The sequence below is a fragment of the Anabas testudineus genome, chromosome 16 (assembly GCF_900324465.2).
Source record: "Anabas testudineus chromosome 16, fAnaTes1.2, whole genome shotgun sequence".
NCBI lineage: Eukaryota > Metazoa > Chordata > Actinopteri > Anabantiformes > Anabantidae > Anabas > Anabas testudineus.
Window position 1 is genome coordinate 7671260 of NC_046625.1, and position 14787 is coordinate 7686046.

Genomic DNA, 14787 nt, shown 5'->3' on the forward strand with positions numbered 1-14787 from the left:
TTTGTTTTTGTCATGTTGTGTATGAATACATTTTTCTACATTTAGCTTATTTAATCACATTTCCCACGTGTATTTATACATGGAGAGAGAATGAATAGCTAAATGTTTAACCTTAGCATTATTATGATGTTTAATTTCCCATAATTCATCACGAATGGCTGAGTCTGACGTTGTGTGTTATCCTAGGGGAGGGGATAGGAAGAAAGTGCTAAATATCCAAAGCTTAGGGAAAAGGCTTACATTTTAACACAGGTAAATATATTTCCGTATAATTTCCTTTTGGTATGCTAAGCGTTAGCATGTCAGCTTATCTTTTGACAACACGGAACTTGTTATCCCTCTTGCATGGAGGAATGATAATATCAGCTGTCGACAGAAAAACTGTCTAGCGTATCTAGCTAGCTTAGCTGGGAGCTAAATTGTTAGTAGCTAGCAAAGCCATGCATGTGCAGAGAAATAAGTGGTAACGTTAGTGGACGTAGCTAGCTCGGTTACCTAACGTTCATTTAACGGTAGACAACGTACTGTGCTCTCAGGCTAAACCCAGAAAGGTACAATATTATGTTACTTCTGCAGTCACACAACGACAAGAACGGAAGGTAACGATTGAGAGTTTTTAAAATAACATTAGCTACACATACTACGAAAGGTTTGCTGTGTATTTGTAGCAGCTAGCTAGCTAGCTAGCTAGTGACATATCTGAGGCTAGTAACGATGAGAGCGAGATGCAGCCTCAAATTAACGCCAGGCGAGTAATCAGCGACCGGATTGTCACCCAGCCGGCTAACAGTCACATTAAATTAAATTTGTTAAAATGGCTGCACTGTCACTCAGAAGGTAGTAAACTTCGTAGTTACTGCTTGTTTCTCATACACCCATTTGTATATTAATCGCGCAGCATTGTAAACCTGCCCTTCAGCTGCACGCTGTGACCGAAATCCGAAACTTCTAGATCTCGATGTGTACGATTGTAATGTTTGTGTGTCACATTAACAACAGTAGGTTTAATGTACAAGCGAGCATTGCGTTTTTCAATAGTGAAAGTAATTAACAATTTTGATGGACACACGGAAGTCTGCTTCAGAAGTGTTTACAGTGACTTATATGTGAAAGTATTGTTATGCCAAAGACACTTTCCAGACTGTCACACATTTGAGACTCTGCCAGGCCATTTGTTAGTAATTGATTCCAGCTAATAGAACAGGCCTTCACATTAATAATAAGTGCACTGCTGGTGTTATGATAGACTTAACGCTATAACCCTATATGTATATGAGAATGTATTTTTGACTGGCGGTAATTTTTTTAATGCCAATGCTGTTCTTTTCCAATATACTTTTTATTTTAATTCATCAGTTGTTGCATATCTGAATAAATCTTTCAGAAAAAGCGATGTCTGCTCCAAAGATTAAAACTTGTGCTAGATATCTTGTTCTTCAAAAGTACTATACAATAAACTTGTCAATTTATAAGCAAAAAAGTAATTTTCTCATTTATTTTTCAGTCTGCAACATTAACAGTCTCAGTGTGCAGTCCTTCTTGCCAAGGAAGGAGAGGCACCAGGGACCATGAGTGAGAATGGCCCTCATACGGAGGCGCCTATGTACTTTGAGGTGGAGGTGGATCACCTGGAGCGGGATGATGAAGAAGAAGAAGAAGACAAGATCCCCTTTGGCAAAGATGATGACCTGATCCCTGAGCCGTCATCGTCCTCTGGTCGGGTGTATGACCGCACCACAGTGCTCATTGAGCGGGACCCCATCCGGCTAGATGAAGAGGGCGAAGAAGAGGGTCACTGTGGTGTGGACGAAGACGGTGTCCCCTTTTTAACTGAAGGGGAAGGTGATGGAGATGAGGAGGAGGGCTCTCTGGCTTTTATGGCTGACCCTGATGGCATGTCACAGGGTTATGTACACCATACTATTTCTCCAGACCAGATCCAGTTCACAATAAATCCAGGCTCCACACCAATGCCACGCAACATAGAAGGGGCCACACTCACCCTGCACTCTGAGTGCCCAGAGACCAAGCAGAGAGAGGTAAGCCCAAACAAACAAAATTGTGTCAGTTGCGTCAAAAGGCATGATGGGGATGTAAGCAAATGGCTGGGTGCAACATAACAGCAGGGAGAAGCAGAAATTAGAAGACTTTCTAGTTTCTTTCTGGCACTGGCTTAATATCTAAAAGTACATTTTGTTGGTAGTCACTGCGTGTTTATTATACAACTCAATACAGCTTGTGCTTGAAGATCTTTCAAAGTGAACTTTCCCAGCAGCTCATTTTGGCTTAGGTAGAAGTTATGAGGTTGTGCCAAATATGTGTTTCTATAGGGTTTTCAGTTTTCAGTTACAGACGATGACTTTGCAAACTGACAGCCCATGCTGGACTGGCAGTTTCCTGTCCATGTTCATGTGATAAATGATTTTTATACCTGTTAGTGAAAGGGGTACTTCTAATCTAAATCATTTTTAAGTGAGCATATTTATTCACAAATTTTAATTAGTGATGGCTACACTATGTCTGTAGTCATATTGTATGCATAAGCAAACAATCCAGCTAATTTGTTTGCTCATGGTGTTAGTGCATGGCAAATTGCACCTAACACATTGTTAGCAAAGCTTAGTGTAGGAATCGTTTAGGTAGCAGCTGTGTGTTACCAGCACTGATTGACAAACATGACTTAAATTGATGGCTGAAAAGAAGATTTTTGTGATTTTTGCAAGCTTGTGGGGAAACATTTAAAGCAGGTTTGGGTTTTTTCAAGCTGGTTTCTATACAGTATTGAGTAGCCTATATACACATAAAAACAGGTCTTGGATGTTAAATCTTTTTCTGCTCTGCACATTTCACCTGGAAATCAAATGTATGTATGCTGTGAGAACTGGGATCAAGATCTACAGACCTCTCTCCATCCAGTAGCAGGAGTATTAAGCTAAATGAAGTTGCTATAAAATAAAAAAAAACACCCTATTTTGTTTACTAAAAGTTAAATCTCCTTCAAACTTGGGACAGAACTACTATGAGGAAAATCATAAAGAGGGAAAAATTTATCAAATATAAGTTTTATTCTTTAGTGTGCAGCTGTGTAAGTCTCTCCTACACTATTTCTAAGAACACTGTCATGCACATAGTGTCACGCGCAAGAATAATGTTGTGACCTTTCTGGAATCTCACCAAATTGAGCTTCTGCAATATTTCAAACAAGACTGCAGTAACAAAATGGTGCAATACTGTTGTGTGGGCTCTGAGTCATATAAAAAGCACAGATGATCTTGGGTGATGTATCACATCCTCTTTTTACTGAAAATTATATGTAAACATGAGGCTTAATGTACATGTACTGTTTTTGTGAATTCATGTGAATGTAGGTTTTCTTGAGCAAAATATCAAATAAGCTGTTGGTGTTAATGCCGAATGCTGAGTGTTGTTTTTGTTGAATTAGTATGTATGTAATTGTTGGATTGTCTTTATCACACAATTGTGCTTGCATTGTTGGTTGGCTATGGTCATTTTATCTCTATTGTTGTCTTTGTTATGACATTATGACTAATTTGTTCTGACCTTGGTACTATGGTGCCACAGGCACAGAGTGTATTTCAAACAGTACAATAAACTAGTCTAATTACTTATGATATTCAACTATCCTTGAACAGAGGTTCATACATCTGAAAATAAAACCGGAAACAACAAATAGAAATTTCAAGCTTCTTGTTGAACTGATGTCAAGCACTTAATGATTTGCTCATTTCACTTCAACATTGGATTGGTTAAGGAGTAGTATTTTTCACTATGCACTTGGGAGACCTAAGCATGCGGTGCTCACTGGAACAATTGAAATAATGGTGGAGAAAAGTCACGATGGCGTGGGAGAGGAATACAGTGTTGAGCTTATAAGCTTTAGCAGGCTACCCACAGTGGTTTTGCATGGATATTTGCTTAACAAATTATCTCTCCCACATCCTTAAAATCAAAATAAATGCCTTTATACTACTGTCATTCAGATTGTCATTAAGACTAAAAAGAAAGTTAATCAGCTTTATTTCACCGTACATTCAACAGCTAAGCAGTTTTTTACAGTAATTTTTTAAATGTGTGCATTGTGAAATGAAGCATTGAGGCTGGTGCTGTTTTACTGATGCATCACTTGTTTTCTCTGCTGACAAAAGCATCACTTCAGGCACCATGTTTAAGGTTATGAAAAACTCTAGTTTCTGTTGATGCGTGATTAAACATGTAGATAGATTAGCAGATGTTTTGTTCTTCACAACAGTAGTTTTTTTTTTTTTTTTTTTTAAGGTAGAAAAAATTTCAAAATCAGGTGCTTATAAAATTTTTATTTCAGTTTTCTTGTTTTGAGGTAAGTTGTAGTAGAAACTCAGGTAAAATTATTGGAAAAACAAATAAACTGATCTCAGACACCTGGTCTCAGACACCAAAAATAATGTTAGCAGAGACAGGATTAATTTGCCAACCACGAGCTTCCTTCTTCTTGCTTTGTGTTCAGTAGAGGAACATAGAGAGAACATATTTCAAAGAAGAGAATGGTCTGCTTTTATTCACACTGCCGCTGGGCTTTTATGTGGACAGAGAGCAGGACATGGCCTCACTGTAGTGTAGATGATAGTGCTGTGAAACTGAATTGAAGTGAATGTATTGCATGAGGGATTAGTCATCATCACTCTCCTTTTGTGCACACCCGCTTCATTTGACGGGTGGCTCAGTGATTGAGTCTCAAGTCAAGTCTCGCTCTAAAAGGTCACACACTGTCACTTCATCAAATGGCAAGGCTAGTTACCTCTGAGCAGAATTAAGAAATTATGTTCTCATTGGCCATTTGAAGTGTGCATTAAGACAAAGATTTTTTAATTGATTAAATTCAGTTTGTTAAAGTACTGACTCCTGCTGTTTCCTCTTTCTATCAGGTGAAGCGCTACCAGTGCATGTTTGAAGGTTGCACAAGGACGTACAGCACGGCGGGAAACCTGCGGACACATCAGAAGACACACAGGGGCGAGTACACATTTGTGTGTAATCAACAGGGCTGTGGAAAGGCCTTCCTCACCTCTTACAGCCTCAAGATCCATGTCCGTGTCCACACCAAGGAGAAGCCTTTTGAGTGCGATGTGCAAGGCTGTGAGAAAGCTTTCAACACACTATACAGGTGAGTGTACATTGTGTAAGCATATTTTATTTCTTGTTTATAAAAACAGAAAACATTTTTACAACTCTGTGTTGTTACTAACTTTGTTAGTTGTGTTGTTAATAACTTTAATACCGATCCTTGGAGGATGAAGACAGGCTACGACGCATTGGTGGAGTGTGTTAGCTGTGACAAATGACCAGAGCCTTTGTGACTCTGACTGAAGAAAACAATACAAACCTTTTTGTTAGATAATAATTTTGACCAAAGCATGCATGCAAGTTCTTTGTTTTGTAACATTTTCCCCAATTTTTGTCTCAAGCAATCCACATTAAAGCCCTTCGGTCTGTATTGGTTCAGTTGTCATGACAACATGCCTGGGTATTGGTGAAGCTTTGCCATGACTATTAACTTTATGTCAGAGGCTGTTATTCAAGGCAGCTAACTGATGCCACAAATGGCTGCATTGTCTTTTTAATGACATTACTTGTGCCTTTTGCCTCTCCCATGTCATCCTGACTCTCTCATACGACCACCACTTTGTTCATTCGTCCCACCTGATTAGATTTTGTTGTCATCTGCATGTTGACTTAGTTTTTGATATGCTTTTTAGACGTACTTTAAATCAAGTGGAGCAAGACTCGGCACATGCTGTTCAATGCCACTGTGCTTAGTTTGTTTCTCTGCAAGTGTCCCATTGTGACTTAATGAAACACGCTTGATTGTCTCTGCAGACTAAAAGCACACCAGAGACTTCACACAGGCAAGACATTCAACTGTGAATCGGAGGGATGCACAAAGTACTTTACCACACTCAGCGACCTGAGGAAGCACATTCGCACACACACTGGGGAGAAGCCATTTCGGTGAGCATTTCCATTATCACAACAGGTTTAACCCCTAGTATAAGATGAAGGAATTAGCTACTCACAGAGAGCTCTCTGAGTCAGTTCTTAATGTTTGTTAATCCACACAAATTCACTTTTTAGGTTTTCTTCATATTAAAGTTTTACTCATGGTGTAAGTAAGTGTTGTATCCTAGCAGCTGCATTAAACAGCCCAAAATAGTAGCAAGATGCACTATTCAGCAAGTTAGTTTACTCTATGTTGTACATACAGTACTGTGCAAAACTTACTGAACGTTTCATCAGTGATAAGATGATACACTGCAAACTGTCTGGATAGAAGAAATCTGCAGTGGAAATTGACTTTTAGTTTTTTGCAAGACCCTTGGGTGTTAGTTTCATTTTAAGTCTGACTTGAGAGAGCATCACTCAGTAATGATCTCTCCTCGAAGTTTTTGTGTGCACTAGGTAACATAAGTGTGTTGGTATACATCATTGCCTTGCTGTTTGACACTTTGTCATGTAAAAATATATACCAGTGTTATCATGAATGTTTTTTTTATGACACTGGCTCTATGCAGAATTAATTGAACACTGATTGTGTGATACCTAAGAATCTACAGTGCCTAAAACTTTTGCAGGGACATGGCTTCAATGTAGACATATTGTGAATACACTGTTATTTGTCACTTCTCATTGGTCTGATGCTATTCTCATACAATGTTTTTTTGTCTTTGCCTTTAGGTGTGACCACGATGGCTGTGGCAAAGCTTTTGCTGCAAGTCATCACCTAAAAACACATGTGCGGACTCACACAGGTATAATTATTTGATGTAACCTTGATTTATCTAGGGTAGCTTGAACAAGGAAATTGTTATTTTTCAGCTAATCCTGATTTTCATCCACACTGTTGCCAGTGCCTCCCACACACAATTATTTGATTTGTTAAATCAAATAGATTTTTCCTGCAGTCCAAAACATTGCTTTCTTTCTTTTAAAGGTCTTAGTATAAATAGTTATCCCAGTTTGTCACAGTTATCTAAGACATAGCTCTTGGGATAAATCTTTCTGTCTAGGAGGAGAGATGGCCTTTTAAAAGTGCCATATAAGAACACAAAACCAGTTGTCTAGGTGGTTTCTATAATGTGCCCCTTTATATGTAGTTTTCTATATGGGTGATTCAGGAGATGAAAGAGTGTAGTAGAGTAACAGACCAATCTGTTCAATAGAATGTACAGTTGAATGAGCAGTTCTGTCTGACCGACATGGAGATGGTCAGCAGCTATAAATGTTTTCAGTTTCCAGCTTTGATCTTGGCTAACCTTTTCTACCTACCATAGATTAGCTTTTACCCTGCATACTCTTCTTCTCTTTAGGTGAGAAGCCATTCAACTGTCCCAGTGACGGCTGTGAGAAGACTTTTAGTAGTCAGTATAGTCTGAAGAGTCACATCCGAGGCCATGATAAAGGACAGCCCTTCAGCGTCACACTCACTCATCCGCTCTCTGAAGTGAGTCACAGTACAGCAGTTTCTCAGATACTGTCTCTCTGTGCAGCCACGGACCTCATATTATTAATTTTCATGAAAAACGTGTGAAGTTTTTACACTTGTTATGCATGTTAGCCCAAAACCAAAGCTCCACACTTGCAGGATGTGAACATTTAGAAATGTCAGTAAGTGTCTGAGGGATTCACACTAGACTGAACAGGTTTTCTTCAAACTAACCTAAATCTTGTTGCATTAACATATAGCAGATGTCACATTGTTTTCCAGTTTCAAATCTGTCTTATTTGCGTGACTCAGCATTTCATCCCCTAACAGTGGCAAGTTTAATTAGTACCTGTTCATTTGTTAATTACAGGATGCAAATCACTCGCTGTGCCTCAGTGACTTGAGCCTAATCTCTACAGACTCAGAGCTACGAGAGAACATCCATAATGTAAGACTGGCCTACACTTGAGATTTGTCAAATGGACTTGATAAGAAGATGAAGACCAGCTATAAATTCCAATTAAAAGAAATCTATAAATCTAAATCTGTTGTTAATTTTATATTTTATTGCAGGCCCAAAATTTGGACCTCAACAATGTCACCCCTGTGAAAATCTTTGAGCTCATGTTCCAGAGTCCTGAAAATAGTGTCAGTCAAGATGATGCCCATCCCAATGGTAAGAACTTTTCAAAACCTGTCAGCTTGAACTGTCTTGAGTGTTCTTGTTTATTTATTTTTTTTACTATTTATTTCCTTTCACAGAGAGCCTTGCTGAACCCTTCAGCCTGGAGACCTCTACCCAGCCAGGAGTGACTGATGCTTCATCTCTCATCTCATTCTCCATCAGTCCTACCTCCTCATCTTCCTGTTCCCACACAACTGCAGTCATCGATGCTCCTTCCCAGCTCAGTCAGAGCTCTTCTTCTCAGGCCTCCACCTCTGTCACTGCTACTGTCAGCTCTGCACAGCCTCCTCCGTTCATGCAGCTAAATGGGCCTCGGCAGATCTCCAATGTGCCTGCTCAAGCTTCTGTCCAAGCATCAAATCATGCCCCCTCTCAGCACTATGTGGCACTGCCACATACATTCCTGCAGTCGGATAGTTCCACCCAGACCACTGCTGTACCACCACCCATCCCTGCTCCTCCTGCTGTGGCTCCAGCACTGACCACCACCGCACCAGGCACTGCTACAGTGTCTGTTGTTGCAGCCACTACAGCGGATGCTCTGACAGCTGTGGCCCAGCCTGTTACTTTGGCCAATAACACTGTCCCTAGCTCTGGCTCTGGTCTGGCTCCCACTCCTGCCACTATCACCATAGCACCCACACAGAACCTGCTGCAGCCCAGCTTGGTCATGTCTGACCAGAACCTCCAGTGGATCCTCAGCAGTGCTGCCAACAGCCAACAGAACCCAGAGCAAGCTGTAAGTAATGCTCCCGCACAGACTTGACTTGTACTAGTCTAGTGATGCATTCCTCTTGTGTGAAATGCAGTGCAAATTAGGGATGTCTTACATTTTGTATTTTCATTAAATAATAAAGATTCAAATACTAGTAAAAAAAAATGTAATGATCAGATTAGCAAACATCAGTCTGACTTGCACTTGACCTGTTAAACCCAAGCGCCTGTTAAACCCCCAGCAGCTGAGCTTCTGCCAACAAATATATTGTGCTGTTTGTAGCTTGCACTTGCACAATTGCTAGTGCCCATTTTGCAGACATGTTGCATTAGCGTGTTTTTGTCGCTTGCTAATTTACTTGCTTGGTGAATTGTTTTGTTTTTTTTCGTTTTTTTTAGGTAGAAATTGTTGTTTAGGGCTTTTAGTTGTTAGTTAGTTGCTGGATGCACAGCTGATACATCGGGTGCTCGGGTTTAATAGGTTAATGATGCAGTAAGTTAAATTACATCTTTACCAGTTAAACGTGTAAACAGTGGGGGAACCTATGGCTTTTAGAGGTGTGATCAACTTGGACAGTGTATTTACAGTAAGTGTAGCAAAGGATAGTTTTCTACACATAATGAAACAGCAGGAAATTACGTTTCTAATGAATCAGTGTCATAATATTACAGTGTGCCCCCAGCTTCTTATCCTATTTGAACTGTAGTGTTCCATGTTTTTCACAGCCTCATCAAGGAGCCCCAAAAGTGGAAAAGGTTTTCTTTACTACAGCTATACCAGTTGGAGGAAATCCTGGTAAGTCTACAGGATCAGCTACATTGAGCACATTAGCAAAAAGGCTGTATTGAAATCATGAATTTGTTTTCCATGCAGTGAAGTACTGAGCTTTAATATTATAATAGTAGTATTATATTAATGTTGCTTTTCCAATATGCTAATTAGTTAATGCACAGGGATAATTAAATAGCAGTCGATTATATTTTTTATTAATAAGATTAACAAGTAAAAGCATCAAATTATCTTATGTGTCCTCATTATTGATTAAAGTTACAGTAAGTAATTTTTTCAGAATAGCTGTTACTTGAAATACCTTCCAAAACGTTTTTTCATGTTGAGAGGTGATGTCAAGGCCATGTGTGACCCAGACTAAAGCCGTTTTCAGACATGCACTGGAACCCTGAACTTCTCTAGAACTTACCTGTATGTGAGAAAGCAAATATCAGAGTCAGGCAACTTACAATAAACAGACAGATTACCCTACCAGCTCCCTAGTACAAAATCTGAGTCCGATTGAAAGAGAACACCTACGCACATGGGTCCAGTCAATACACTCAGCTCAACACTGGGAAATATGTAAGTCTATATGTATGTCGCAGTCCGCAGTTGAAGAATGCCCGCTTCTGCTAATCAGTGTTCACATTCTGTACTGGCCCCTTATAACTTTCTACTTTATTATGACCTTTGGAAAACAAGTGGAAAAAGCTTGGCTGATTTTATTTTTGCTGTTTTAGGTAACTCAGTCCAACAGATCGGCCTCAGCCTGCCAGTCATCATCATCAAACAGGAGGAATCCTGCCAGTGCCATTGTGCCTGCAGGGACTCTGCTAAAGACAAGAGTTCAAAGAGTGCCTCCTCCATCATTTCAGCCCCAGCACAGCAGCCACCATCAGAACCCCCTCCTCCCCCAATATCACAGCCCCCAGAGCTTCCACACCATCCAAACACCTCATCTTCCTCATGCTGCCTCCCTGAGTCTTCCTCGAAGGATGGTGATGTGAGGATGGAACTGCCCTCTTCCTCCTCCTCCTCAGCTCAGACTTTCTCCACGATAGGGAGCACCACTGTCACCACCAACCCCCCCTCGTCTGACGGCCTAGCCAACATGGATGTCTCGGACTTCCTCTCCCTGCAGAGCCCCGAGACAGCCGCCAACATTGAGGCATTGCTGCTGGTCGCGGATGACTTCAACATGGCCACTGATGGCAATCCTTAAAAGAGCTGCCTTCTGAGTCTGGCACCGTGTATTTGTCTGTTGCACCCACTCATCCACAGGCATTGATTCCACCCACATCTCGAGTCACTCTTCTCTGTGACGCCTCTTCTTTCTCCCTATATAGTGCGTGCATCGAGTCCCCTTTACCGGCAGTGCATTCTGTTCTCTATGGCATTGTGCAACATAGATACACAAACTATGAATAATTTCTCTGAGTGTTATTGCAGTAGTTAAGTTTTTTTTTTTTTTAAAGATTAGTTTGCTTCGTGATATTTAGCAACATTAATGCTAATTAATGAAGGGGAAAGTGGGCAAGAACAAACAGCCAAAAAACAGAATCAGACTGTAAATAATAATATGAGATACCCACTCTGAATTGAATGAAATTAATTAGTGTTAACCAAGCACTGATAACTTAAGAGTTCCTTCTTCCTGACTCGAAGGTCACCCACCTGAGCAGGAAAACAAATGTGTTTATATCCTTGTACTGTACTACAGATTCTGACAAATGCTTAAAGCTGGTATGCAACTGACCAGAATGCACTGTATATTAGAGGAACTTGCTATTATTTTGTCAAGCATTACTCCCAGCGGGAATTTGAAGGGGTTGCCCCTCATACGGCTGTCATACAATATGATGAAGTGATTTCCTCAGTATTTTGATTTTCTAGGAAGACTAATGTAGTCCAGAAAATGTGATTATTTTCTACTTGTTATGGCAGTTATTTACTAATTGAAAAACATCAGATTTGCCTTTCTCTAAGTGAAATTAAGTCAGTACATCAGTAAGTTGCCTATAACGTAAACTAATTTAAATTGTACATGTTAATTTATTTAATGCTTGATTCTTTCATTATACTGATACTATTTTCATCAAGATAGCAGAAAAATATATTAATTTATTCCAATCACTTGTATTTTTACATTGAGCTCTTTTTGTTACTGAATTTCTTTACTTTGAAACACATAATGGGTACTGCTAAAAGGACGTTTGAAAATGAGGCGCCTCTAGTAAATTGCACAGCAAAGCAAATTGCAAAAATAGTCCACAATGAAATGGTAAGGAACTACTGTCAACATCCCATGTTTTATAGGGTTGTGACCCTCTCAGGGATGCATTTAAGTCATAACTGATCCTGGTTCCCTTAATTTGTTACTCACACATGCATTTTTCTTAATAGATGCCCCACACTTGCAGTTGCCCTACGTTTTGCTGCACTCTTCCCTGTTTATTGCACACTAACTTAAAGAGCGTGATTTGACAGCTTTGTTAGCAGAGGTGCAGCACCACTACAGACTTTTTGTATACAACTGCTGTAAAGTAGCATTTAAAAGATGGTGTCCTGGCGACAATGTAAATACAGTACGTTTTAGTGTAAACTTATTTGAGAAACTTGTAGATTATACTAGAATTTGTATTTTTGTATAGACTTTTGGATTACTAACTCAGAGTTTGGAGCTAATGTATACCCCTTTCTGTCCTTGCATCAGCCACCCCCACCAGCACCCGCACCCCCAGCCCCATTTATGCCGGGGAATTTGAGTTTTTCACGTGTTTAGTTTAATAGTTCTACAAGCAACTGGGCTTCTGTACAGTCCCCATAACAACAATATATATGTAACGCATAACCTCCTGCTCAGAGTATAATTTATCAGTATTGATTCACATGGGACACAATGCAATGATGATAGAGCAAAGGCTTTATGCTCTGTATGCTAGTGTGTAGAGCTACTGTACTTGGCCTTACAATATGAACTGTTCTACGAGCCTCCTTGCCTTGACAGTTTCTGCTTCAGACTTGCCATTGACATGCTCATCTTCATTGAGTCTCAGGCAATCATTTCCAACTGCAGACGAGAGCATTAGGACAGAAAATCTCTGTTTTCTTTGATCTGTGTGTTTTTTCCAGTTGTATTTAGAAAGTCGCTCATGAATATGCAGCATTGCTATAACTATAATCAGCAACATAACAGATGCAGGTGATGTGATTCTACATTTAATATCAGGTTCTGGGATGAAACTTAATTGAATGGCTTTTTTTTTCTCTAATTTGCAGAAGTGCAACGCTCCTCAGTTTCACAGGTTACATGAAAGCAGTTAGATATTGCAAGAGGCTCCAGCCACATATGTCATGCTCTGAACCATTTAACACTGTCCAAGTATGATATTACAAAACGATGTAATTTACTCACCATTTCTCCCTGTTAAGTAAACAGTTGTGAGGATCATGCTCATACCAATCAAATTTACTTCCTCATACATGCATAATGTCAGTGAACACAACTATGCAATTTTAAGTAAGGCATTCAAGTTTAAATACTTAACTCTCCTAGACAAGAATTTATTCCCTCCATCACATGATATTCTGCTACAACTGTATATGCAGAACTCCAGTGACTCCGGTTGCCTTTTTCAATGCATACATATTAAGCATGCTTCTTGAGCGCCAGTATATTGCAGTTCATATCTCACATTTGGCGTGGTGTGAATCTGGACTTTGTGGTGTGTCCATCAAGTACTGTTCCTATGAATGTTGCACCGCAGCTTTCCTTTTACATGCTGTTTTGCCTCTGTGGTAACTAGTTGAAAACTAACTGGATTTGTTTGAAGATGTGCACAGTGAGTGAATGATTCTGTTTTAAGAATTAATTTTGGTCAATGTATACTACTTTTTTTTTTAAATATATATATACACTTTATTGGTACACATTTCATTTGGCCTCACTCCATTTATGTATTCATCTCAACCTTTAACATTAAGATTTAGCACGTGGATAAGTTAGCTTCATTTTCACCAGTTAGTCAGAATTTACAGCTGCCAACATTTCTTTTAAGTCACCAAGCACAGGTTTGTGTTTTTTTTGTTTTTTTTTGTACTTGTGGCACAGGTTTGTCTTTGAGTTCACCTGAAATGGTAACCCTCAGCAAATGATGGCGACATTTGTTTGGAAGCACACTGATGACAAACGTAGACATTCAGAAAAGACGGGGGGAATTTTATGCTTCCAAGGAAATGTCTTGACACCCAAAGAGTGAGGAATTGTTTAAGGATTTGTATTTTTTAAAAGAATATATAATGTGAAAACGTTTGCTTATGCTTGTTTAATATAAAGTCATAAAGAACTTTCTGAATTGAGAGCAATATAATACTAATAAAACCTTATCCTTGTCACTTCAATGTTTGTGTACTCTACATTTAAGAAACAGAACAGTTTAAATATAGTTTCATAGTATATTAAAATTTATTTATTAGCATGACATTTAAAAGAGGGAAGGCTTGTTTCTCCACATGTGGTCAATTCTGTGGTGGTAAGGGCACATCCTGAAGAGATTTCCTCTGTAAGATAGAGCCAAGATTAGTTTTCTAAATCTGCAATAAGTCACAAGGATTCAGGAGGAGAATAGAGCTCACCACTAGAACATCATTCAGATCCCGTAAGTCATTCAGAACTTTGTTGCACATGCTTATCTTCTCAGACAGGATCATCAGTCTGTTATCAACATATTGCAGAAGCTGTAAAGGAATAAAACATGTTGGTTTAGTCAGTTGGTTTCGACAGAACAGCTCAAAATTCACATAGTTTCTGACCTGGTTTCTCGATGAAACGCCATCACCACTCTGAGTTTCTGCAGCCTCTGTGCAATCTATAACAGTTTGACAAATACATTCAGGAAAAAATACTGATAATGTAACTAACAATCTGAAAAAGACCATGTTTTGTCACCTGCGTCCGAGGGGATGGGTACAGACATAGTTGTCCACTAAACGCTGCCTTTCCATGCTGTCTGTGCCTTTAAGCTTTTACCCACAGGTGATTTAGATCTTCCTAATTCATAGTGATGAGGAAGTTGATGGTAAATCATCTCTAATTCCCTTTTCTTTATCTGGTCACTGTTTTTATTTTGAATGGTATAA

At 39.4% G+C, this 14787-nt stretch overlaps 1 protein-coding gene and 1 long non-coding RNA gene across 3 annotated transcripts; one reads left to right on the forward strand and one right to left on the reverse strand.

The window, feature by feature from the left end:
• The first annotated feature begins 156 nt into the window (after window positions 1-156).
• Window positions 157-14049, forward strand: mtf1 (metal-regulatory transcription factor 1). 2 transcript variants are annotated; one of them, XM_026372004.1, is made up of 11 exons: window positions 157-252; window positions 1505-2039; window positions 4923-5161; window positions 5875-6006; window positions 6730-6803; window positions 7362-7495; window positions 7848-7925; window positions 8051-8153; window positions 8240-8901; window positions 9603-9672; window positions 10389-14049. In XM_026372004.1, the coding sequence occupies exons 2-11, from the start codon at window positions 1569-1571 to the stop codon at window positions 10868-10870; spliced, it is 2445 nt and encodes an 814-aa protein (XP_026227789.1). In that variant the 5' UTR covers window positions 157-252; window positions 1505-1568; the 3' UTR covers window positions 10871-14049. The 2 variants fall into 2 exon arrangements, with proteins under 2 accessions (XP_026227789.1, XP_026227790.1); XM_026372005.1 differs by lacking the exon at window positions 157-252 and adding an exon at window positions 300-599.
• On the reverse strand, window positions 12905-14716 carry LOC113170096. The gene is made up of 4 exons (XR_003299618.1): window positions 14597-14716; window positions 14461-14516; window positions 14284-14385; window positions 12905-14208 (listed from the first exon to the last, which is right to left on the reverse strand). It is a non-coding gene; the product is annotated as an uncharacterized LOC113170096 (long non-coding RNA).
• Between the last annotated feature and the right edge of the window lie 71 nt (window positions 14717-14787).

Coding starts and splice junctions, on each gene's coding strand:
- mtf1 (XM_026372004.1), top strand. CDS start 1,569: ATGAGTGAGAATGGCCCTCATACGGAGGCGCCTATGTACTTTGAGGTG. Junction 2,040..4,922: donor CAGAGACCAAGCAGAGAGAG/GTAAGCCCAAAC, acceptor TCTTTCTATCAG/GTGAAGCGCTACCAGTGCAT. Junction 7,496..7,847: donor TCACTCATCCGCTCTCTGAA/GTGAGTCACAGT, acceptor TGTTAATTACAG/GATGCAAATCACTCGCTGTG.